The 25,861-nt window shown below is 42.6% G+C and overlaps 3 protein-coding genes across 3 annotated transcripts; all 3 read left to right on the plus strand.

Moving 5' to 3' along the window:
- The first annotated feature begins 685 nt into the window (after positions 1–685).
- LOC124135182 (procathepsin L-like) lies at positions 686–7,780 on the plus strand. The gene is made up of 5 exons (XM_046500417.2): positions 686–1,049; positions 2,751–2,919; positions 3,599–3,795; positions 4,923–5,154; positions 7,494–7,780. The coding sequence occupies exons 1-5, from the start codon at positions 810–812 to the stop codon at positions 7,580–7,582; spliced, it is 927 nt and encodes a 308-aa protein (XP_046356373.2). The 5' UTR covers positions 686–809; the 3' UTR covers positions 7,583–7,780.
- Positions 7,781–9,336: 1,556 nt separating this feature from the next.
- LOC124135263 (procathepsin L-like) lies at positions 9,337–13,745 on the plus strand. Its single transcript, XM_046500531.2, has 5 exons — positions 9,337–9,635; positions 9,989–10,181; positions 11,001–11,197; positions 12,411–12,642; positions 13,374–13,745. Exons 1-5 carry the CDS (start codon positions 9,399–9,401, stop codon positions 13,460–13,462), a joined length of 948 nt encoding a protein of 315 aa, XP_046356487.1. The 5' UTR covers positions 9,337–9,398; the 3' UTR covers positions 13,463–13,745.
- Positions 13,746–15,913: 2,168 nt separating this feature from the next.
- On the plus strand, positions 15,914–22,269 carry LOC124135264 (procathepsin L-like). The gene is made up of 5 exons (XM_046500532.2): positions 15,914–16,372; positions 16,653–16,830; positions 18,008–18,204; positions 19,903–20,134; positions 21,734–22,269. Exons 1-5 carry the CDS (start codon positions 16,136–16,138, stop codon positions 21,820–21,822), a joined length of 933 nt encoding a protein of 310 aa, XP_046356488.1. The 5' UTR covers positions 15,914–16,135; the 3' UTR covers positions 21,823–22,269.
- Positions 22,270–25,861: the final 3,592 nt, after the last annotated feature.

Genomic DNA, 25,861 nt, shown 5'->3' on the forward strand with positions numbered 1-25,861 from the left:
TATATAAAAAGGTCTCTAAATCACATGAGAAAACAAAAGTTTCGAAACATGGCTCCTTTTACATTAACCGCCAGGCAAAAGAATGTATTTGCTTGAAACTTGGATTGAAAAAAAAATACAAACGTTATCAAAACGTTGCCAGGCTTACCTGAAGAGTGATACTCATTGATACGATAATGTAATATCGCCTATGCATATACATACCCGACCCGTGGGGATCCGGGGTAGAATAGGTCTTCAGCAACCCATCCTTGCCGTAAGAGACGACTGTGCCGTAAGCTGACTTGGTTGATGCATGTCATCGATCCCAATTACGTGGATCGATGCTCATGATGTCAATCACTGGAGTATCTGGTCCAGACTCGATTATTTACAGACCACCGTCATATAGCTGGAATATTGCTGAGTACGGCGTTAAACAACAAACAAAACAAAAAAATCTACATACCCGAATGAAATACGCCACAATCGAATAACTATTTCTTGTTTATTTGTTTGTTTTTAGCCACCATCATACATACGTGTATACTTTCTTTTCCCCGTCAGTATACATATACTCTGATAGACAGATGATCACAAATTATCGACCGGGTGGAGTGTTATCTTGCGTACGTGACGGTCTATTGCACAACACGTGACGCTCTCTCGAGTATTGAATGACTTCCTTTACGGTAGTCACATGACCACGTGACACGCGTTCGGTCTTGTGATAGAATTCATTACCTGCCTCTTACAGTCAATGGATAGGATTGATCGCAGAATATATAACAGAGCTGACCACAGGAACACAACCACTTTAACCAACAAACATGAAGGTAGCGTGCGCTGTTCTTCTGCTGGCCCTTACTTCCTCCTCCCTCGGAGCGCCTCGGGGCAACCTGCAGCAGAGATGGGAGGAGTGGCAAATGAAGCACGGGAGGAGGTACATCAGTCAGGGGGAGGAGGAGGGGCGGAGGAGGGCGTGGCAGGTCAACCAGGATCTGGTGAAGGCTCACAACAACAGGGTGGATGTTGGCTTCTCTCTGGAGATGAACCAGTTCGCTGACGGGGTAGGTATCAGTTATACAAGACCACCCCTTTACAGTTTATTTTGTCAAATTATAAGTACATGCCTATATTAATCAAATTGATACTTCACATCATTGTGTCAAATTATGAGTACATGCCTATATTAATCAAATTGATACTTCACATCATTGTGTCAAATTATGAGTACTTGCATATATTAATCAAATTGATACTTCACATCATTGTGTCAAATTATGAGTACTTGCATGTATTAATCAAATTGATACTTCACATCATTGTGTCAAATTATGAGTATTTGCATATATTAATCAAATTAATACTTCACATCATTTTGTCAAATTATGAGTACTTGCATATATTAATCAAATTAATACTTCACATCATTTTGTCAAATTATGAGTACTTGCATATATTAATCAAATTAATACTTCACATCATTTTGTCAAATGTTCAGTATATGATATATTAATAAATTTGATTTTTCTCCTTTTACATATCGGTGTATTCATATTTTGATCAAAATATGTGTCTTTTCTTGACGACTGAACGTTCACACAGTCACGAGAAAGTCATGGTAAATTCCATGCATTGAAATACAATGTAAATATCACTAAGAATTTTCGTATGATCCCTTATGCAAATATCTAAGATGTTGACTTCCATCACATACACCTGATATTTGGTTCAAGGTCTATACTATTGATAAGAATGCTATCAGCTTACAGTCAAGGTCAGTCGGTACATCGCACCGTGGATATCCAACACTACACGACAAGTCATACTGACCATGTCGGATCGAGATAAAACGTCTATATACTGATGGGCAAAAGAAACTATGCACCCACGTTTGTTGGTGATGTATTAAATAAGGTACCATAGGCGATATTAATGCATTATGGCAATGCTCATCTCACAACGGGTTGTGTTTTAGACCTTGAGTTTTGCAGTGTTTCGGCGACTGTTTTCAGCCTTATAACGTTGTGATAACGTTTGAAATCGTTTGGTCAAATCCAATTTTCAAGGTCATTCTTTCTTTATCCAGCAGGTTATATTATACGTAAAGTAACTCTTAGTGGTTTTCTTCCTAAGCTTCCAAAAGTTTTGAACAATTTTTAAACAATAAAGCATACTCATGACAAGAGAAAATAAATTAAAAACAAATGCATGTGGGATCATTAATAATCCAAGGGCCATAATATGAATCATTCTAATTCAAATGGCTGCGTGGTGCAATCTGATTGAATTACGTTGTTAAGGATTTAAAGTCGGGTGTCTTACTATGTGACGGGTTTCAGGATATCTTGGCTTTCGTTAATTGTTTTAATAGTTCTGGAAAAAAAACTATATCATCATCTACTGCAACATGACGTCATAGTTCTCAAGAATGACATGAATTTTGTCTCGAACCAGTTTGGACACATGACTGCATTGGAATATTAACAGTTGAAAGATTAAATGCGAAAAAACACGATGTTTACGTCCTATATGAGAAATATAACGAGCGAAGGGTTAGTGGATAAAGGGTCTGGTCATTTCGCCGGAAACCCGGGTTCTATTCCTCAAATGGGTACAATGTGTTAAGCTCATTCTTATGTCCGCAGTCCTGATGTAGCTGGAATATTGCCAAAAGAACCGCAAACCCTGCACTCACACACCCCCTGCATTATGTATACCCTGTCCATCAGACATCGTAAAACATTTCTAAATATTCCATTTTTCAGATGCTTTCGGGACGTCAGCACCTCAAACATTCCCCCGTAGTGGACATTTCCCATGACAACGACCTACCATCAGCTCCCCCCGCGTCGTTTGACTGGAGAACCAAGGGAGTTATCTCCCCTGTCAGCAACCAAGGGGAATTGGGCGACCCTGTCGCCATTGTTGCGGAAGGTACCTGTATTTGACTATTGATAGACTTGAGTTCCATGCACTAAAATGACAGACAGACTTAAATAGACTACAGCCCGTAGAGCAAAATGTTAAGTAAGAGAGCTATCTCTACCGTTATCCCTGCTGTTAGGACCATTGTCCCTGTTTATTAATATTTCCGAAAGGCGCGTGCATATATTTCCCCAGTGTTCTCATTGAAGAATAGATAACTCCATGGTTCTAAAGATATGAATTACACAAAAACACAATCAGATTAGTCGGTTGTCTGGAGGTTTGATGATTACCAAAGGAATCATTTACTTTACTTCTGAAGATTCTCTGATCGTCTTTACTGAAATACTGGACTTTCCGCTCAGTTCGATGACAAAGGACAAAATGATTGCTGCCAGACACATACTCGGGTGACGTAGATGCGTGTGTGTACCAAATCCTTTATCCAAGTGACATTTCGATAAATATATGAGTCTACATCTCCCCGAATACGAACTAATTGCTGACAGAGAATGGAGTCAAGCAGTGCCCAGACGGGCTGCAATGTCTCTTGCCCGGCAGCGTGTTCTGTGTCGCCAGGCATCTCGCGGACAGCAATTCGGGCTATTGGATTAGAAGTTTTCGCTCCGTTTACATAACTTTCTTTTTTTTAACAGGTAGCATATAGCAAATGTTTCTATCTGAACAGAATGTGTCGCGAGCTTCCAGGCCATTAAGAAAGGTGAGGTGCCCAAGTTGAGCTCGCCAGAGATTCAGGACTGTTGTCCGATGCCTGTAGGCGAGGTCTTTGACTGCATACATAACTTCGGGGGCCTCTGCAGTGAGTCTACCTACCCTGTACTTACAGGGCATTGCAGAAACAACTCATGTCAACCGGAAGTACAGGTAAGGTCGCAGTCGGAAGCGCATGTAATGTCAAGGTCAGATGCACTACAAGCAATACTAACAGTACTTTTTTCAGTGTTCAGAAATCGTCTGTTCCAAATCAATTTCCTAATTATCACCTGGGGAATTCCCCTTTTCGATTTACTAAAGGTAATTAGGAGATTATATTTCTCTTTCCATAAAGACTATCTTTGTACAAGGTTACAGGGAAATATTCATAAATGGACCCGTGAACATCCGGGGTAGAATAGGTCTTCAGCCACCCATGCTTGCCGTAAATGGCGACAATTCTTGTCGTAAGAGGCGACTAACGGGATCGGGTCGTCAGGCTCGCTGACTTGGTTGATGCATGTCATCGTAGATCGATGTTCATGATGTTATTCAATGGATTGTCTGGTCCAGACCCGATTTTTCACAGACCGCCGTCATATAGCTGGAATTTTGCTGAGTGCGGCGTTAAACAAACAAATAAACAAACACTATTCACAAATGAATATAATTGCTAAATCCTAGTTGGTCATATCGGAATAACATAGGACGTGTGGTTGTATAGTGTCCTCCCCACAGCACAGGTTACAAAAAAGGTACAGTTTAGCGAAAGGAGAGTAGGTGGATGCTCTGATAAGTTTGACTGCTGGAGACTTCCCGGGTTTCTGACCTAAATGCATTTATCTCTTTATGCTGACTCAGGCCGTGATATAACTGAAATATTGTTAAAAGCGGCGTTAAACCCAGCTCACTAACCCTTGCTGACTCAGCACTGATTGGGTACCCGGTAGGATTTGAAGTTAGTTTGTACGCCTTTTTTCTCCTAACATAATATGCCACTCGCCTATAACCTCATTCTTGATTCTGATAATAGACCATTTTGAATATGAATATGATATAGGTTCTGGGGGGAATATAGAGATTTTCTCGTGTCTTTTGATATGAAAGATATCAACATATGTCGATAGAAGTTCTCTTGGGTGAGATTCTATTTATCATTCATACTTCCAACGTATCCAGTTTTTAAAAAGTAATAAGTGTCCTGTGTGTAAAAGGGAAAAAAACAACAGTTTCACTGGAAGGAGATTACTGATGTCATTTTATTTTGACGTCATGGTAACCGATGATTCTTTCTACAGATCCAGGGAGGGAAAGCCGTGCCAGCAGGCCAAGTGGACCAAATGGTGGACGCCCTGCTCGAGCGCCCCCTGGCGGCATTTATCGATGCCAGCAAAGCCTCATTCGAGATGTACACATCTGGCATCTACAGCGACGCCGACTGCAGCAAGACTGTGGTAGACCACGGCGTGCAAGTGGTGGGATACGGGGAGGAAGGTGGACAGGAGTTTTGGATTTGCAAGAACAGCTGGGGTACGTTCAGAGTATTTTGTGTAAATGTGACACTTCCTACCGCGATCGTGTTTGGCTTTTGACGAATACCCAGGCACATTCGTTGCATCGGGATCACCATGGTGATTTACCTTTACGGCTTTACAGCATCACCCGTGAAGCAACAATGAAACACCTATAACTAAGTTGAACTCTTGTATTAACAATGATCCCACTGATGTTCCTCTCACAATGTCTGACGTCCTCACCATGACAGAGATGATAAATCTGTTTTGGGCCATCAGTTCATGTTTCACGTATTCTGATTAACGCAAACATTTAGTGTACACTAAGACGTTGCTTCCCTCTTTTCCTTACTTTGGGGGAAATGAAATGGTCGTTCCCTATGCAGATGCATTCTAGCATTAAGAACCAGGTGAGCTACAAAGCCCACGGATCTATTTCATATCACTTAAAACTATATGTAAGTTGGACTGATGGTTAAAACGGAAGGGACACCTCCATATTTGAAGCTAGACCACAACTGAAATGTTACCATTACAGGGCCTTGCATTCAATCATTTACAGGCCCAATTTAAGACCACAGAGATATGTAGCTCACCTGAAATTTCCTGGAATATTGTATTAGACCAAGATCAAACAAGGTCATACAAAGCAAAAGAGTGAGTGAGTGAGTGAGTATGGTTTTACGCCGCTTTTAGCAATATTCCAGCAATATCACGGCGGGGGACACCAGAAATGGGCTTCACACATTGTACCCATGTCGGGAATCGAACCCGGGTCCTCGGCGTGACGAGCGAACGCTTTAACCACTAGGCTACCCGACCGCCCCACAAGGCAAAAGAAGTCCATATATATATATATATACATGCATGCATAACTAGCTAAACTTGCATATATTAATCGTGATTATTGGCAGACAAAGCGTTACATAAAGGTTAAAAGCCGAAGCTGTGATAGGTATGTCAATACAAAACAAAATATACAATGTGTTAGAGGGGATGATAAATAAAGTACTGCCTATGTTAATTCAGATTAATAAACGCAAAGGGCAAAACTGACGTTTCCAAAATGGCTGCTATGGCGGCCATGTTTTAAATCAGATCGAAATTCCGTGGACAGATTTAGATTCAGAGACACCATTGCTTGGATTACTTTCAGCTTCATAAATCCGAGCAGTTGACAAAAATGCAGTAAAACTAAAAAAAATACGGGGGGTCAAATTCATAACGATACATTCACACATAGCTTATAATGAGGTGAGGTGAAATGGGGTTTAACGTCGCGTCCAAGATTATTGCACTTATATAGCGACGTGCATGTACGTGTGTGTGTTTGTGTCGCTGCTTGTACTAGTCTGGAGTGATGCCAAATTATAGTGCTAGCACACTGAGATACCATGCCGCAGTTTAACATGAATACCCCACTCAGACACAGTATACTGACTCCGAGCCGATCAGTCCTTGTTTTAGCCCCTTAATGCCGAGCGCCAGACAGGGTAACAACAAGTACAATCTTTTAACGTCTTTCGGTATGACGCGGCCGGGGATCGAACCCCGGACCTCCCGCTCTCCGTGCGGACGCTCTACCATTAGACCACGGAGGCGGTTTAGCTTATGATGAGCAAAAATGACACTTCAATATGGCTAACGTGGAGGCCATGTTTAAAATAGGATCGGACTTCTAGCAAATTTTAGATGCACTATACCTGGGGTCATCCACGCAAAGCTTCATAGGTCTTGTGCTTTCAGAGGAGAAAAGTGTAATTATCACCGACGGAAAACGTTTCACGACATAAGCTTTATTGAGTTTCCGTTAGGTATGTTGAGGTAACGCGGCTGGAGATAAAATGACGTTTGTGGGGAAATTTAGTTGGAATTATTATGAGACGATGTTCCTAATCCACCACTGTATATTCATGATGCGCGGTGTTACCGGTATATTGGTCAATTCAGGTTCGTTCTTTCCATGTCACGTATAACAGTATCATGTTTTAATACTCGATATATCGGGTGGTTTTAAATAGCGATTTTTATCATGTGTTACACTTGCCAAATACCTTCGAAATGTTCTTCTGTGGCAGTGGTGTAACACCAAGTCATCACAGTCCCTAAGCGTGCATTCTTGCGTATTTCTTGAATGAGTAAACATTATTCTGTTCCAGCATCTTGTTTTGTTTCATTTATGAACTTAAATTCATGCATTGATGTTTTTTTATTGCTTCTGAATTAAAAATATTGAATTATACAATATATTATGATGCGTAACGCAATACGGCCTTGTGCATTGTAAAATATTGTGATACACACTAAACATCCAATGCCCAACCCTACTGTATATAGAATAATGTAATGTTGCAGGAGCGTCGTGGGGAGAGGATGGCTACATTCGTATCAAGAAGGGATCAGACACTTGCGGCATTGAATCCCATGCTAGTTACCCCTACTAACGTGTGTTGTTTTAATCCTAGTATTACGTGGACTGAAATATTTACATTGATTTACCGCTAACCTTCAAGGGGTTAAGGATCAACAAATCACTGTGTCTATTTCTTCTCCAAATATATCCAATTCTTGATGTCCCTGTCGTTATATACCATTCATTCATTACGAAAATGTATATATTTGTATATAAAAGTTAACCCTGATGATTTGTTTGATTGGTTTTTTTACCCATTTGGTTAGAAATTACCGAGTGACAGTAACTCAAAATCGTATGTGCACAAGTGGACATGTCACTTCACGTGCACCAGTTTATTGTTCACGTCATCCTGACAGCATTGCTGACGTCACTGGTCTTATTGTGATGTAACATCGGAATGACGTCACACTAGAAATGACGTCATAGCTGAATATTATTAACATTATCCTTAAAATGATTAAAAAATAATAGGTAATAAAGAAATTATTGCACACGTGTGTGTGTCACACTGTTTTTACGATGCAGAATTTTTTACGAATGAAACTAACCGCATAGGGATCTGTACAAAATTAATAAGGATGCGTAATCAGGTTCAGCCAAAAGATTATAATATGTTAATTTATTTCGAACATATAGGAACGTACAACATGGGATGATATTCGTGTGTTGTTGTTTTCAGATGGTAATGTTTTTTTTTATTGTTGTGTGTGCTGAGACAATGAAATTTTGTTTGTTTGTTGTTTAACGCCGAACTCAGAAATATTCCAGTTATATGACGGCGGTCTGTAAATAATCGAGTCTAGACCAGACAATCCAGTGATTGCCATCATGAGCATCGATCTAAGCAAATTGGGATACGATGACATGCATCAACCAAGTCAGCGAGCCTGACCACCCGATCCTGTTAGTCGCCTCTTACGACAAGCATGAGCGAAAGACAATGAAGTGATATTGTGTGATATCAATGAGACATGGTATAATTTGGGCACTTTTTTACTAATTAATTGATTCGCAAACACCTGGGGTCATCACTTTGTTGCAGTGATTCATTCATGAAATGGGGGCACGGGTGGCCCAGTCGTCTGAGGCGCCGCGATTCGCTGTGCAGAGTTGCGTCCCTCGGGCACGCCAGAAACCTATGATTGCGGGTTCGAATCCCGGTTCGCCCTGATTATGTTGCTAGGTTTGTCAGCACCATACCCGTGCTCGTGGGTTGCACCGAAGTGGTAAACGTCTGAGACCTGCATCACTTCGGGCTTTCCTCCCACATTAAGCTGACACGCCGTGATATAACTGGAATAATGTTAAAAACGGCGTTAATCCCAACTCACTCACACACTCATTCCTGTAATTTTCACCTCTAGTTGGCCTTTTACCCCCAATCGAATCTGTTTCATCGGATAATCCAGACTGATTACCTCTTGGCGTTGACGTTTATATTCATTCCCAGGTCTGTCCTAAGCGTGATGTTAATTTGTTTAGCAGTAGTTTAAATCATATCAGAAAGAAAAGGTGTGAAATCCTCATTTACATGGGCATTCAAAGTTATCGGTGTCCAGTGTGATAGTAAACAATCCGATTCGTGGGAGATCCGACAGACAAACAAACACAAATTACCTACCGATGGTGTTATCATCTTGTGAACGTGCAGTTCTAAACCACACCACGTGACACCTGATTCTGTATTGACTGAATACCGTTACACTAGCCACGTGACACGCGCTCTGTCATGTGATATAACCCCTTTATCTGCCTGTAAATAGGCCTGTGTACAGATCGCAGCCTATAAACAGAGTTACACTAACCACAAGAACACAACCACTTCAACAAACAAACAAACAAACATGAAAGCAGCATGCGCCGTTTTTATACTTGCCCTTACGTCGTCCTCCATCGGAGCGCCTCAAGACTTGCAGCAGAGATGGGGGGAGTGGCAAGTGAAGCACGGGAGGAGGTACAGCAGTCAGGGGGAGGAGGAGGGGCGAAGGAGGGCGTGGCAGGTCAATCAAGACTGGGTGAAGGGTCACAAGAACAGGGGAGACGCCGACTTGTCAATGGAGATGAACCAGTTCGCTGACGGGGTAGGGATTTCCATGTTAACATGTTTCAGCACTATTCTAGACGTCCAATCCTGAAAAGGATCCGAACACATTTTTGAATCATATTTATTTCCATCCATTTTTCAACGAATAAGTTCATGTGATGTCAGTACATGCATATGTTAATTGATGTTGCCCTGCCGTCGTCAAAGTTTCAGGGGCGGCAGGGTAGTCCAGTGGTTAAAGCGTCCGCTTCAAGCGGAGGACCCGGGTTCGATTCCCAACATGGGTACAATGTGTGAAGCATATTTCGCCCTGATATTGCTCGCTCCTTCCCTCACGCACGGCACTCACTCATTCACTCACTCACTCACTTACTCACTCACTCTTGTCAGACGCAGCCTGGACGTCAGCTCCTCCACCCTAGTGCTCATTCCCCCACAGTAGACATCATCCACAACAACATGTCACCAGACAACGACGTATCACCAACTCGTCCAAAGTCGTTTGACTGGAGAAGCAAGGGAGTTATCTCCCCTATCAACAACGAAGATCAATTTGGCAATAATTTCGCCGTCGTTGATAGAGGTACCTGTATTTGGTATTTGACCATTTAAAGACTTGAATTACGTACACTGAAATGATAGACAACATTTAAACAGGAATCAGGTAAAGCCTGTACCGTTAAGTAGTGGTAAGTGAGTTGGGTTCAACGCAGCTTTGAACAGTATTCCAGTTATATCACGGCGTGTCAGCTTAATGTGGGAGGAAAGCCTGAAGTGATGCAGGTCTCAGACGTTTACCACTTCAGTGAAACCCATGGACACGGGTATGGTGCTGACAAACCTAGAAACATAATCAGGGCGAAACGGGTTTCAAACCCCCGACCATAAGTTTTTAACTGCGTCCAACTCTGGGACATCTTTTAATATATTGCTGTAGATATATTCGTAAGACAAGACAAAAAATTGTTTTTTTTAAACACATTCGAAAACATCTAACGCTATTGGGCAAGAATACATTCGTAAAATTTTTTTTATATAAAAGCTGAAAGCACTATCTGTAACAACACATGACGCTGTAAGACAACCCCCATTCGAAGGTTGAAGTGAAAAAAGAACAGATGAATTTCAAAGAGAAAAACATTAAAATATATGTAAGTTCACAGTTCATATAAATTTGTTTTTTCTAAATTTGGACTCAAAATCCAAGACAGCACTTTGGACTGACCCATACATGAGCCGTATTCGACGTAATAAGCGCCCCGCTCTAATAAGCGACCTCAGTATTCCAATTATATCAGGGCGTCCATTACTGACAGAGAAACAATTGGATTATCTATAAGCACCGTTTATATAACTGTCTTGTGTTACTGGCAGCTTAATAAAAATGTTTCTATCCGAGCAGGGTGTGTCGAGAGCTTCCAGGCCATAAAGACTGGTAATCTGGTCGGGTTGAGCACGTGGGAGATTGTGGACTGTTGTCCGTTAGCGGAAGATGACTTCTTTGACTGCATACACAACCTCGGTGGCCTGTGCAGTGCGAATGATTACCCACTTTATACAGGGCAGTGCAGAAACAACACATGTCAAGCGGTAGGGATGGTAAGGTCAAGGTCAAATACGACAAATCTTACCGCCATTACTTTTTGTCCGATTCTCGACATCAAACATTCCTATTCGACTTCCACTAGGAATGTGAGACGATTATATCCCTGGTGCTAGATCAGCCACGACAAACCAGGTGACAAACCTAATGGACATAGTCATAAGCTTCTTCAATTCAAGTTCGACTAATCCGTATCTAATTAAAACACTTTTGAAGGTCATTAACTACGTGGTAGCATGTGGTGCTCCTTACAAGAAAGCCCAAAGGTACGGTTTAGCAAAGTTTGTTTGTTTGTTTGTTGTTTAACGCCGCTCAATACCCCAGCCATATGATGGCGGTCTGTAAATAATCAAGTCTGGACCAGAGAATCCAGTGATTGATATCATGAGCATCGGTCTACGCAATTGGGATACGATGACATGCGTCAACCAGGTCAACGATTCCCGATCCCGTTAGAGGCCTCGCACGACAAGCTTAGGTTGCTGAAGATCAGTTCTACCCAGGATCTTCACGGGTAGTTTAACGAAGTAGTATGATGCTTCTTGGTTAGTTTGATGTGGTTTGATAAGTTTTATCCGGACTCCTGCTACGACCAACATATTTTGAAACAATTATGGTCTCTTTTTTCACTGACTCAGTACTGACTTAATATACGTTAGGATTAGATGATATTTAATGCACTATGCAATATTAATTCACATAGGCCTATTTTCGAGGACAAAATATGCCATGTGTCTTTAGTATGCTTCTGGGTCCTGATATTATTATTATTATTATTATTATTATTATTATTATTATTATTATTATTATTTATTTATTTTTTATTTTTTATTTTTAAGAAGAAGAAATAAATGCAGCAAAGCGGGTTTGGGTGATCCTAGCTCATAATCAGCTCAGGGCCCTTGAGGGCCTATTCCAAAGAATTATAATTATAATATATTTATATCATTTTCCATGACGCCCTCTACATATTCTGGGTCATACCATGGATAGAGTCAAAACCACAAGCATGGCGAAGAAAATAAAAGGATCGAGCCACTCCATCAGGTCGCTTAAGATACTGTGTTTGTGCTGGGCATCCGCTGACAATGTGTGGGACAGCCTCATTAAAGTCTAGATTTTATATTTATATTTTGATTTATCAAATACATATCCCCCATTAAGTATGTATTCAGTCTTACTTCCCATGGTTGGCATTGTGGTACACAGATCCAGGGAGGGAAAGCCGTGCCAGCAGGCCAAGTGGACCAAATGGTGGACGCCCTGCTCGAGCGCCCCCTAGCGGTACTCATCGATAGCAGCGCAGCCTCGTTCGAGCGGTACCAAAATGGTATCTACAACGACACTGACTGCAGCAGGACTGAAGTAGGCCACGCCATGCAAGTGGTGGGATACGGGGAGGAAGATGGGCAGGAGTTTTGGATTTGCAAGAATACCTGGGGTACGTTCAGTGCATTGTCTGTAAATGTGACCTTATTATATCCATGTTGGGTACATCACCAACAAACACATCAACGCTGTGATTGCATCCTGATGTTCATGGTTATTTGTTGCAACGTAGCGAAAAACTGGAGTGAATGAGTATGGTTTTACGCCGCTTTTAGCAATATTCCAGCAATATCACGGCGGGGGACACCAGAAATAGTCTTCACACATTGTACCCATGTCGGGAATCGAACCCGGGTCCTCGGCGTCACGAGCGAACGCTTTAACTACTAGGCTACCCGACCGCCCCCGAAAAGCTGGAATATACTCTCAGTGGGTATCATCTGCCGTTGACTGTGAAAAAACGTTGTTCCAGAAGAAATATGAAACATTCTAGAGCAACCTCGATTATCCAACATATTAAGTCTCCATTCTATTACTATACACACCCGAACCCATTCGCCGCCTTAGTTTCCTTGTGAAGCCGGTTTGAAGGACACGACGATATAAACAGACAACCAATCAAATCGCACTGTTCTTTCATAATCTAAACAAGCAGCTGTTTTACCAGTACTCGTCTCGCCTTTTGTAAGCCGTCTCAAATATATCTGGTGCGTTTTGCCGCATAAGACTAAGAAGGGGCACGCTTAATACAAAATATATGCAGAAATGACTGCTTAATTAGATAAAAATGACATTTTCAATATGGCTGCCGTGGCATCATCACTGTATCCTGTCTTGTTCCAGGCAATACATGGGGAGACCAAGGTTATGTCCGCATGAAGAAGGGAGCAGATACTTGCGGCATTGAATCCCATGCGAGTTACCCCTACTAACACGAGACGTCCTCAAACTGGTGTCATATTGATGTAGACCTGTGGGTCCGTTTTACCCTGTTTAAACGTCCAGATAGTCACATCCACATTCGTTTACTGCTCTTATTGGATACTAAACTGCCGCGCCAGTGAGAGTATACACCCATGTTCGAGGGTGGCTAAAAATGTAACAAACAAGTGAGTGAGTGAGTATGGTTTGACGCCGCTTTTAGCAATATTCCAGTAATATCACGGCGGGGGACACCAGAAATGGGCTTCACACATTGTACCCATGTCGGGAATCGAACCCGGGTCTTTGGCGTGACGATCGAACGCTTTAACCACTAGGCTTCCCGACCGCCCCGTAACAAACAAGATGGTGATGTATTTGATGTGGGTATCATAGTTGTGTTTTAGACCTTAAGTGTGCAGTGTTTCGGCGACTGTTTTGATAACGTTTGTAACTTTGGTCAAATTCAATTTTAAAGCATCTACTTTCTTTTGCCCGGCAGTTAATTATACATATACACACATTGGGAGGAGGTGACCTACTGGGTAAACTTTGAACCGGTGTGAGACCCATTCTTGAGGTACTCCCAACTGGCTCAATCATGCATGTGCACAAATGTATGTATGTAAATAAACGTTAACAGCGTGACCAGACTAATTGTGTTAAATGTTTTGAATTCAAAACGTCAACGCCAGAGAATAATCCCTCTCGAATATCTGTTGAAACAGATTCCCTAGGGTAAAAGGCAAAAGTGTTATATGATGGGAACACTGAAAATCGGTAGTGAAAGCAGTTGTTCCCGAAATAGGAAAGAGTGCCATGCTCTACCGGTATCAACAGTTAATAACGTAAGTGTCATTTAGACAAGGACGTGTGACGTGTAAATTTCTCTGAATATCAACTGCTTAATTTCTGGAATAACTTAAGCAGACTTTAGACAGTGAAACCGTGATTAAAAAGCGTAGTAGTCAGCAAAATGTGTCTTTCCGGGACATTGGAATACAATGCACATGCTCTTATGTACTTAAGCTATTGAGAAATGTGAAGGTGAGGTTAGGTGAGGTGAAATTGGGTTTAACGTCACGTCCAAGATTAATACACTTATATAGCGACGTGCATGCACAAGTGTGTTTGTGTGTGTGTGTGTGTGTGTGTGTGTGTGTGCGTGCGTGTGGTCCGGACTAATGCCGATTTTATAGTGCTAACACAGTGAGATACCATGCCGTAGTTTAACATAAATATCCCACTCAGACACAGAATACTGACTCCGAGCCGACCAGTCCTTAGTGCCGACCAGGCCCCTTAGTGCCGAGCCACCAAGAACCATCTTTTAACGTCTTCTGGTATGACGCGGCCAGGGATAAACTGATATCGTCACGTGTGCTGTGACAATGAACTGATATCGCCGTGTGTGCTGTGACAATGACCTGATATCGCTGTGTGTGCTGTGACAATGAACTGATATCGTCGTGTGTGCTGTGAAAATGAACTGATATCGTCGTATGTGCAGTGACAAAGAACTGATATCGTCGTGTGTGCTGTGACAATGAACTGATATCGTCGCGTGTGCAGTGACAATGAACTGATATCGTCGTGTGTGCTGTGACAATGAACTGATATCGTCGTGTGTGCTGTGACAATGAACTGATATCGTCGTGTGTGCTGTGACAATGAACTGATATCGCCGTGTGTGCTGTGACAATGAACTGCTAACGTCGTGTGTGCAGTGACAATGAACTGATATCGTCGTGTGTGCTGTGACATTGAACTGATATCGCCGTGTGTGCTGTGACAATGAACTGATATCGTCGTGTGTGCTGTGACAATGAACTGATATCGTCGTGTGTGCTGTGACAATGAACTGATATCGTCGCGTGTGCTGTGACAATGACCTGATATCGTCGTGTGTGCTGTGACAATGAACTGATATCGTCGTGTGTGCTGTGACAATGAACTGATATAGTCGGGTGTAATGTGACAATGAACTGATATCGTGTGCTGTGACAATGAACTGATATCGTCGTGTGTGCTGTGACAATGAACTGATATCGTCGCGTGTGCTGTGACAATGAACTGATATAGTCGGGTGTAATGTGACAATTAACTGATATCGTGTGCTGTGACAAAGAAGTTATATCGTCGTGTGTGCTGTGGACACAATGAAGGCATATGAATGTGTTTACTGTGACAATGACGGGATTTCGCCACGTGTGATGTGACATCAAAGGGATATCGTCGTATATGTTGCGACAATGAAATCATATCTTTGTGTGTTGAGACAATGAAGGGATATTGGCGCGTCTTCTGTGACAATGAATTGACATTGTCAGATAGCCCGTGACAACGAAGTGGCGTTGTCGTGCGAGATGAGACAACGAATGCGCCTTCTAAGTCATCGTTGTCCAATGGGTTAGTAGACAACCCGATTTGTGGAAGTTCCGACAGACAAACACAAATTATCGGCCGACTGTGTTATCATATTGTGAACGTGCAGGTCTAAACCACAACACGTGACACTTGCTTCAGTAGTGACTGAATACCGTTACACTAGCCACGTGACACGCGCTGCCACGTGATATGATCCTTTTATCTGCCTGTTATAGCCCTGCGTATAGTCTGAGGATAATGTTGATCGCAACAGAGTTACACTGATCACAAGAACGCAAACACTTTAACAAACAAACATGAAGGCAGCATGCGCAGTTCTTCTACTGGCCCTTACTTCCTCCTCCCTCGGAGCGCCTCAGGGCAACCTGCAGCAGAGATGGGAGGAGTGGCAAATGAAGCACGGGAGGAGGTACAGCAGCCAGGGGGAGGAGACGGGGAGGAGGAGGGCGTGGCAGGTCAACCTGGATCTGGTAGAGGCTCACAAGAGGGGGGACGCCGGCTTGTCAATGGAGACGAACCAGGTCGCTGACGGGGTAGGGATTTCCATGTTAACATGTTTCGTCACTATTCAGGACGTGTAATTTTGCTGTTATTCATAGGATCCGAACACTTATATGAACATTTTTTTCCTTCCACTTTTTCAACTGATAATTTCAAATGATAATTTATTTTTCTCCCCATGTAAGACCGCATTCACAATTTCACAGTAAGCCCCATCCACTCATGCACATGAATACAATGGTTATAGCACTAGATGTGGACGTCGCGATTCCGTATCACTCACTCACTCACTCACTCACTCACTGTTCTCAGATGCAGTCTCGACGTCAGCTCCTCAACCCAACTGCACACTCCCCCGTAGTGGACACCCACCATGACAACGACGTATCACCAACTCGTCCCAAGTCATTTGACTGGAGAAACAAGGGAGTTATCTCCCCTGTTACCAACGTTGATTCATTTGGCAATACTTTCGCCATTGTTGCTGCAGGTACCTGTGTTTGGTATTTGACTATTCTAGACATGATTTCCGTTCACTAAAACGATGAGGAAAGCCTGAAGTTATGCAGGTTTACAGCTTTGGTGAAACCCACGAGCATGGGTGTGGTGCTGACAAATCTAGAAACATAACGACCACAGGTTTCGAGCGTGCCCAAGGGACGCAACTCTGCACAGCGAATTGCGTGCCCCAATTATTAGTAAAGTTTAACGGCAAACCTGGGCCACGGGAACGATTTTTTATTTGCGTCTAACTCTTCGACATATTTTAACAGCTGGATGCAGATACATAGTAAAAGAAGAAACTGATTAATAAATAAAACTCATTAGTATACCTCTATTGGGTAAGAATACGTCGTAAAACAAGAAATTACTGATATATTAAATAAACTATTTAAGAATAGGAAGGCTCTTAAACAAGAGGCAATATCTCTGACATAATATGCAATTTGTGAGTTGGGTTTTTTCCGCTTTTAGCAATATTCCAGCAATATCACGGCGGGGGACGCCAGAAATTGGCTTCACACATTGTAGTCTGGTAGGGAATCGAACCCGGGCCTTCGGTGTGATGAGCGAACACTTTAACCACTCGGCTTCCTCGCCGCACCTATGCACTTATGGCAATCTTTAAAACAAGGTTTGAATATGACAAAATGACAATCCTGTTATTGACATCAACATCACCCAAATCACAGAGCCAGATCGCTCGATCCCGTTAGTCGCCTTTTGCTGAAAACCTATTCTACCCCGGATCTTCACGTGTCGGGTGGAGTTAAGGTTTTAGCATGATGGTTACTTCCCATGTCATGGCCGCCCAGGAAGTCCCAGTCTTGACTATTAATGTCATACGTTCTTCCAAGCACATATTTCCACGGTATTTTCATTGATGAACAGATGAATCCACGATGTTAAAATATGGATTACAAAAACTGACCAATCGTCATGGACAAAGTTTTAGGTAGATCCAGTTTCTGCAGATTTGATCTTTACCGGGCAACTTATTTCCTGAGATCCTCTGACCGCCATAACAAGGGCAAGTGAGCGGAACAGTATTCCAATTGTATCATGGCGTCCATTACTGACATCGAAACAACTGGATTAGCTTTTAGTACCGTTTACATAACTGTCTTTTTACTTGCAGCTCAGTACAAATGTTTCTGTCCGAACAGGGTGTGTCGAGAGCTTCCTGGCCATTAAGAATGGTTATCTGCTGGGGTTGAGCACGTACGAGATTGTAGATTGTTGTCCGTTGGTGAAAGATGACATCTTTGACTGCATACACAACTTCGGCGGCCTCTGCGGCGCGACGTCGTACCCTCTGTTTACAGGGCAATGTAAAAACAACACATGTCAAGCTGTCGCGAAGGTAAGGTCAAGGTCAAATACGACAAATTATACCGCCATTACTTTTTTTCCGATTGTCGACATCAAACAGTCTTATTCGACTTCCAATAGGTTAATAAAACGATTATATGCCTGGTGGTAGTTCAGTCACGACAAACAAGGTGACCATCCTAATGGAAAAAGTCATAAGCTTCTTCAATTTAAGGACTAATCCGTATTTAGTGCAATATTCCAGCTCTTTGATGGCGGTCTGAAAATAATCGAGTCTGGACCAGACATTCAGTGATAGACATCATGAACATGCAATTATGATACGATGATATGCATCAACCATCATCGAGCCTGACTACCCGATCCCGTTAGTCGCCCTTTACTACAAGCATAGTCGCCTTTTACGACAAGCATGGGTTGCTGAAGACCTATTCGAAACCGGATCTTCACGGATACAGTTTAGAAAAGAAGTTTGAGAATAGTTGGAAGGTTTCATCACTGGAGATTTCAAGGGTTTCTGCCATGTCCATCATGGTAAATACATAAGTAGTCTTTCTTTCTGATTGGCCTCTTTTCGAGGAAAATAATATGCCATGTACCTTGAGCATGCTTAGGGATAATTATCATCATCATCATCATCATCATCATCATCATCATCATTATTATGTACCGATTAAAATAAAAATGCAGCAAAGTGGATTTGGGTGATCCCGGCACAGTCAGGCTGGTTAGGCTCATCATCAGCTCAGGGCCCTTGCCCCCTCTACACGCAGCCCAGACAGTGAATGGGACTTCTCCCAGGAAGCGCTGCCTAGTCAAACCCACCCAGAACTTTTCGGAGAATGTGAAGACTCCCCAACACTGCAGCCTTCTGCATTACCCAGATTGTCAGAAAGGCTGTATTCCGGGTTGCAAACCCGGTAGGGCTGGGACGGGCAACTCGGGTACACGGGTCGGGTGGGTACTGAGTAGGACCCGGGTACCCACAGGACTACCCGGACCCGTGGTTAGTCACGTGATATATTGTCTAATGACTAAAATTATCTGGAACTCTATGGTTACACTACAAGTCATTAATGTTCGCTTTTCTTTCTGACTATGCACCCATTCCTTCTGACTTTTCATATGGTTCAATAAACATATAACTTAAGTCAACTTCAGTGTATGCATGACCAGATTGTTTAATACATGTATCTAAATACGTTTTGCCAGGCTATGCTAAAAAATATCCCAATCGGACATTTTGAGACATTTCCTGAAACCAAGAGTGGGTATCCGGGTAGGGTAGGGTAAAAGGGGGGCGGGTACCCGGGTAGTAAATTTGGACTCGTCCCAGCTCTAAAACCCGGGTACTCTCAAAAATGACAGTCAACAGATTGGGACGCACGAAACATAAGGCACCGAGAACAATGAATGGGGTGTCGGACAACTTGGTTCTTTGGATGCAAGCGACATTTCCAAAGCGAGGTCTGCATTTTCCTGAATCTTGTCAATCACATTAGTGTCAAAAGGGACAGAAAATTCAATAATATAAATGATTTCATTGGATTTATGAAAAAGGACACGATCAGGTGTGTTGGCCTGGATAGGTTTGAGGCTATCAACGGGCCAATTAGTAGTAGTAGAAGTAGTAGTAGTAGTAGTAGTAGTAGTAGTAGTCCATATCCACCATTAATTATGTAAATAGTTCTACCTCCCATGGCTTAATATTGTTCAACACTTTCTAAAGATCAGGGGAGGGAAAGCCGTGCCAGCAGGCCATGTAAACCGAATGGTGCAGGTCCTGCTCAAGCGCCCCCTAGCGGTACTCATCGATGCCAGCGCAGCCTCGTTCGGGCGGTACCAAAATGGTATCTACAACGACACTGACTGCAGCAATACTAAAGTAAACCACGCCATGCAAGTGGTGGGATACGGGGAGGAAGATGGCCAGGAGTTTTGGATTTGCAAGAACACCTGGGGTACGTTCAGTGCATTGTCTGTAAATGTGACCTTATTATATCCATCTCTTCTCCTTGGGAATATCGCCAACAAACGGACCCGAGAAGATCCGGGGAAGAATAGCAATCCTTGCTAACCGTAAAAGGCGACTGTGCTTGTCGTAAGAGGCAACTAACGGGATCGGGTGGTCAGGCTCGCTGACTTGGTTGATGCATGTCATCGTATCCCAATTGCGTAGATCATGTCAATAACAATTGTCTTTTAACAGCCCGCCGTCTTTTAGCAAGAATATTGGTGAGTGCGGCGTTAAACAACAAGCAAAACGGATTAATTCAGTGATGGTGATTTGTTGCAAAGTAGCGACAAACCGGAATATACTCGTTGTAGGAATAATCGTCCGTAAACTGTGACAGAAATGTTGTTCCAGAAAAGAATTGGAAAACATTCTGTCCTTAGGTTTTAACAAAAACGTATTAACCAAAACTTAAATTATTCGCAGGACATGCTGGATGACATGTAATAATTGTGCTGGGGAAAACAGTCTTTCGGTCCAAATGTGCTTTGTTTCGAAGCAGTGACTGAAAACAACATTCTGTCACCAACACAGAACTATAACTGGTTGGTCCGTTTGCCGTTTGTTTCAATGTTACCATAACTAGGCAACGGGAAATAGTAGCCTGAGTCTCACGTGTATTTTGGTCGACTTTTTCCAGTATGTATTAAACAGACGAAATAAAGTTAACAGTTCGTAAACCTAATTTATTTGCCATTACGCTACTGAAATGTTAGCGTTATCCATGGAATTAAAAAAAATTAAGACAAAATGAAATTTAGAGACGCTGTAAAGACGCGGGTCCTGTAGCTCACCTGACATTATCTGGAAAGTTAATACCAGGGTAGAAAAGAATTTACAATTTTGAAAAGAAAGCCCCGTCACAAAAGAAGAAACATCCTCACAGCCTCTTCATTAGATTGCACAGGTATGCATGTATGACGATATAAAGTTACTGCGTCAAATACCTGATACACAGCAATATATAATGCGTGAGTGGGCATACCAAATACTCAGTGAGGTAATGGGTGAGGTGAGGTGAAATGTGGTTTAACGTCGTGATCAGGATTGTTGCACTTATAAGGAAACACGAAGCATACTACAAAGAAAAGGTTAATGATCACCCGATTCTTTCATATTACGATGCCATTATAGATTTAGTATAGTAGTGAGTGAGTGAATGAGTTGGGTTTAACGCCTTTTTAACAGTATTTCAGCTATATCACGGCGTGTCAGCTTAACGTTAACGTGGGAGGAAAGCCCGAAGTGATGCAGGTCTGAGACGTTTACCACTTCGGTGAAACCCACGAGCACGGGTATGGTGCTGACAAACCTAGAAACATAATCGGGGCGAACCGGGGTTCGAACCCACAACCATAGGTTTCTGGCGGGCTCAAGTTGGCTACTCGTGCCCCCATTTACTATAGTGATATGAAAAAATGGGGTGGTCCTTAACCGTTTTCAGTTTGTTGGCATTAAAAATATGTGTCTTGTCGATACGTACATGTTTAATAACGACACAATGTTCCTAACCCACCACTGTATCTAATCCATTGTCTTGTTCCAGGTCCTAAATGGGGCGATAAAGGCTACGTCCGCATGAAGAAGGGAGCAGACACGTGCGGCATTGAATCCCACGCGAGTTACCCCTACTGACACGAGATGATGAAGCCCTGTGTCTGTGTCCATATTGGTTTACCGCTCTGGCAAACTTTTTGATGGTGGTTAAAATGAAACAAACAGGAAATGGTTGTTCAATGTGGGTGTATTTGATACGGGTATTACAGTTATTTTTGGACTTAAAGTTTGCAGTGTTTCAGCGACTTTTTTCAGCCTTGTAGCGTTTGATAACGTTTGTACGTGTACACTTTCTTTTGCTTTCTGTATATTATACAAATACACACACGGTGAGGGGGCAGCCTACTGGGTAAAGCTTTCACTCGTCTCACAGGGGATCCGTCACCTCCAAGGATACTAGGTGTGAGACCCATTCTTGGCGTACTACCAACTGGCTCAATCATGCATGTGCACAAATGGTTGGTTGGTTGGTTGTTTAACGCAGCACTCAGCAATATCCAATCTATATGACGGCGGTCTGTAAATCTTCGAGTTTGGACCAGACAATCCAGTGATTAATAACCACGCAATTGGGATACGTTGACATGCATCAACCAAGTCAGCGAACCTGACCACCCGATCCCGTTAGTCGCCTCTTACGACAAGCATGGTCGCCTTTTACGGCAAGCATGGGTTGCTGAAGACCTATTCTACCCCAGATCTTCAAGTGCACAAATGTATGTATGTAAGTAAACGTTGACTGACAAGACTGTTTGTGTTAAATGTTTTGAATGCAAAACGGCAACGCCAGAGACTAATCACTCTCAAAATTCAATAGGATGAAAAGCAAAATAGTCAAGAAAATTATATGACCCCGGCGGAACACTGAAAAGGAGTGATGACACCAGGTGTTCGCCAAATGGGAACGCACATCCTGCTCTAGTGGTAGCATCAGCCAATCACATGACTCATTAAAACGTAAGCGTCAGTTAGAGAAGGTCGTGTGAAAAATCCATGTAAATACATCATGGGAAGGAATCGCGCATCTATATGACGGCGGTCTGTAAAATAATCGAGTCTGGACCAAACATTCCAGTGATTGACATCATGAGCATCGATCCGCGCAATTGGGATCGATGACATGCATCAACCATGTCAGCGAGCCTGACCACCCGATCCCGTTAGTCGCCTCTTACGACAAGCATAGTCGCCTTTTACGGCAAGCATAGTCGCCTTCTACAACTAACTTGGATGATGTCATCGATCCCAATTGCGTGGATCGATGCTCAAGATATTAATCACTGGATTGTCCGGTCCAGACTAGATTATTTACAGACCACCGTCATATAGCTGGAATATTGCTGAGTGCGGCGTTAAATAACAAAACCAACCAACCAAATCATATAACAATGCACACACAAACACAGAGAAAAATGGAAAATGTAAAACGAAAAAGGTGACATACACAAGAAGATGCACACAGGTAAATACTGGCACCTACTTGTCGTCACTCCTGCCGCATGTTTCTCCGCCATTAGGAAGATGGAGCGTCTTTGAGGTACGGGCGCTCTTACGCCTCCTTAATTCAGGTAAGTGCCCAAATCTGTCTGCGTGCGCAGGCGCAGAAAACAGACGTTGTGATGACCTGAAGTACAATACATTCTTATTGAACATATCGCGTGTTTGCCTGTAGTTATGGTAACACAACTTTAGTTATCGTTTTTTGTCTTTAATTGATGCGTTAAGACGATTGGCCACCTTCCACCTCTGTCCGACCTGGTTCCGGAAGTGACGTCACACAGAGATGTCGGGGTCAAAGATTCAATTATCCGTGTCTTGTAATAGGCAGTGCGGATTAATTTTGGTCTGGAATAAACTGGAAATTCTGTTTGACGTTCGAGTATGGGGTTTTAACATAAATATGATAGATAAATTCACATTCGTAAACTTGGCGGTAGATAATGAACCTTGCTATTGTGTGAGCAGCCAGGATTAACGGGTCGTGGGTTCAGTTCTGATTCTAGGTTTGGCACCACCCGACCGTTCTCGTGGATTTCACCAAAGTGGTAAACGTCTGAGACTTTCCTTCCACAATAGCGTTGTCGCGATATAAAACGAATTCGATGACATCGGGCGAGAAAATGACCACGTGCAGCATGCAGACAACTGAAGTCAGTCACGGGTAATATTGAACACCCTTTCATCAACGACCCCGAGGATTTAACCGACCCCCAAGGACAGCTTTTGTGTTTCCTTCACACGTTACATGGGCCTTAGGAAACGGACGTAAAATATCTCTTGCGGGCGTACGTGTACTTATAGAGATTCTTATTGTGGCCTTTCAGCACCTCTGTAGCCAAGAGTTTCACTCCCAGGGCAACGAGTACGAAGTTCCCAGGTTCGAATCCACTGAAATATAAGTAGCAGTCGATTTTACATCGTTCCGAATAGTTGCTTGTGTCAGAATTATATTTGTTATATGGATTGTGTTCAAATGCAAAATGGGGGCACGGGTGGCCCAGTCGTCTAAGGCGCCGCGATTCGCTGTGCAGAGTTGCGTCCCTTGGGCACCCCAGAAACATATGATTGTGGGTTCGAATCCCGGTTCGCCCCGATTATGTTTCTAGGTTTGTCAGCACCATACCCGTGCTCGTGGGTTTCACCGAAGTGGTAAACGTCTGAGACCTGCATCACTTCGGGCTTTCCTCCCACATTAAGCTGATACGCCGTGATATAACTAGAATACTGTTAAAAGCGGCGTTAAACCCAACTCACTCACTCAAATGCAAAAAAGATATAAGGGACAGAGGAATTGTCCCACTGGGACAGGGGGATATTCTGTGAAAGTCACGGCAGAGAGGTTATTCTACGAGAACAAGGTCCTGAAAAAACATTAGGATGATGTCACTAGAGATTTGTCGAAGATGTAAAAACCTCAAATGACAATGCCATGTCCTGAAACTCGTGAAGATCCGAGGTAGAAGAGGTCTACAGCAACCCATGCTTGCCGTAAAAGGTGACTATGTTTATGTAAGAGGCAACTAACGGTATCCGGGGTAGAATAGGTCTTAAGCAACCCATGCTTTCCATACAAGGCGACTATGCTTGTAAGAGGCGACTAACGGGCTCGCTGACTTGGTTGATCCATGTCATCGTATCCCAATTGCATGGATCGATGGTCATGATGTCAGTCACTGGATTGTCTGGTCCAGACTCGATTATTTAAAGACCGCAATCATACAGCTGGAATATTGCTGAGTGCGGCGTTAAACAACAAATATTCTAAGTGTAGAACAGTTTCTCATTATGATATCTTCAGGAACTAAAGCAACAACAAACAAACACAACTACCTTGACAATACCCAACCACGTATACCAGTCAACGACAATGTTCACACTAGAAGCCGGATGAGCTTTAAGTTAACCAAAGATCGTGACATTTTGAAACTATAAATAACTGAAAGAAAAACACTACACCAAATTTTAAAAAAAATATTTATTTTTGTTTTTCTTTGGGGTTTTTCAAAGTGTAAGCACGTGCTTGAACAGCATGTGAGGATGATGGACAGGAAAGTGTAGACTTGCTTTGTTCTCGCAGGAAATGTACAGGCATGTGTTTGAGGCGCTGGTTTCAGCAGTGATTTGTATGGCCATCTGCTTAGTAGTCATACTCTATCTGGCGCAGCGTGGTTTGGTAGCTTGTTGCCACTTGTCCTATATCTAGTGTGTCAACTTCACATACATATCAGTCAGGTCGTCTTCGGTCATAGCCATTCTTTGGTCACCAACCAAACTTGAGGGATCTGCTTCATTGGTATCAGTTTTCCTTACCAGAAAAGTTCTTTTTTAACATTTTGAAAAAATTCTCTGTGCTAGAAGAATCTTTTATATTATTTTCTTATATATTAATACTCCCCGTCTCGTGTCATTATGAATAATTCAACAATGGGTATTTCTGGTATTCTCTCAGATTATAAAGGGTTCCAGGATCGTGACAAAGTAATGAAGAGTGATATAGGTATTAAAGTATTAGAATGCTGGAATAGCATATTTCATCATCCAATTACTTGGAAAGATGTTTTTCTTACTGTATAGGATAATCTGCAGAAAGAAAGAATAACTTCTGATAAACTTAGTT

The sequence above is a fragment of the Haliotis rufescens genome, unplaced genomic scaffold, assembly GCF_023055435.1.
Source record: "Haliotis rufescens isolate VD_foot unplaced genomic scaffold, xgHalRufe1.0.p SCAF_15, whole genome shotgun sequence".
Taxonomy (NCBI): domain Eukaryota; kingdom Metazoa; phylum Mollusca; class Gastropoda; order Lepetellida; family Haliotidae; genus Haliotis; species Haliotis rufescens.

Bases quoted from the DNA above. Each gene is read 5' to 3' on its own strand.
- LOC124135182 (XM_046500417.2), top strand. From the start codon at position 810: ATGAAGGTAGCGTGCGCTGTTCTTCTGCTGGCCCTTACTTCCTCCTCC. The intron at 2,920-3,598 runs GTACCTGTATTT...CTATCTGAACAG, and splicing joins TGTCGCCATTGTTGCGGAAG to AATGTGTCGCGAGCTTCCAG. The intron at 5,155-7,493 runs GTACGTTCAGAG...GTAATGTTGCAG, and splicing joins GATTTGCAAGAACAGCTGGG to GAGCGTCGTGGGGAGAGGAT.
- LOC124135263 (XM_046500531.2), top strand. From the start codon at position 9,399: ATGAAAGCAGCATGCGCCGTTTTTATACTTGCCCTTACGTCGTCCTCC. The intron at 9,636-9,988 runs GTAGGGATTTCC...CACTCTTGTCAG, and splicing joins TGAACCAGTTCGCTGACGGG to ACGCAGCCTGGACGTCAGCT. The intron at 10,182-11,000 runs GTACCTGTATTT...CTATCCGAGCAG, and splicing joins TTTCGCCGTCGTTGATAGAG to GGTGTGTCGAGAGCTTCCAG.
- LOC124135264 (XM_046500532.2), top strand. From the start codon at position 16,136: ATGAAGGCAGCATGCGCAGTTCTTCTACTGGCCCTTACTTCCTCCTCC. The intron at 16,831-18,007 runs GTACCTGTGTTT...CTGTCCGAACAG, and splicing joins TTTCGCCATTGTTGCTGCAG to GGTGTGTCGAGAGCTTCCTG. The intron at 20,135-21,733 runs GTACGTTCAGTG...GTCTTGTTCCAG, and splicing joins GATTTGCAAGAACACCTGGG to GTCCTAAATGGGGCGATAAA.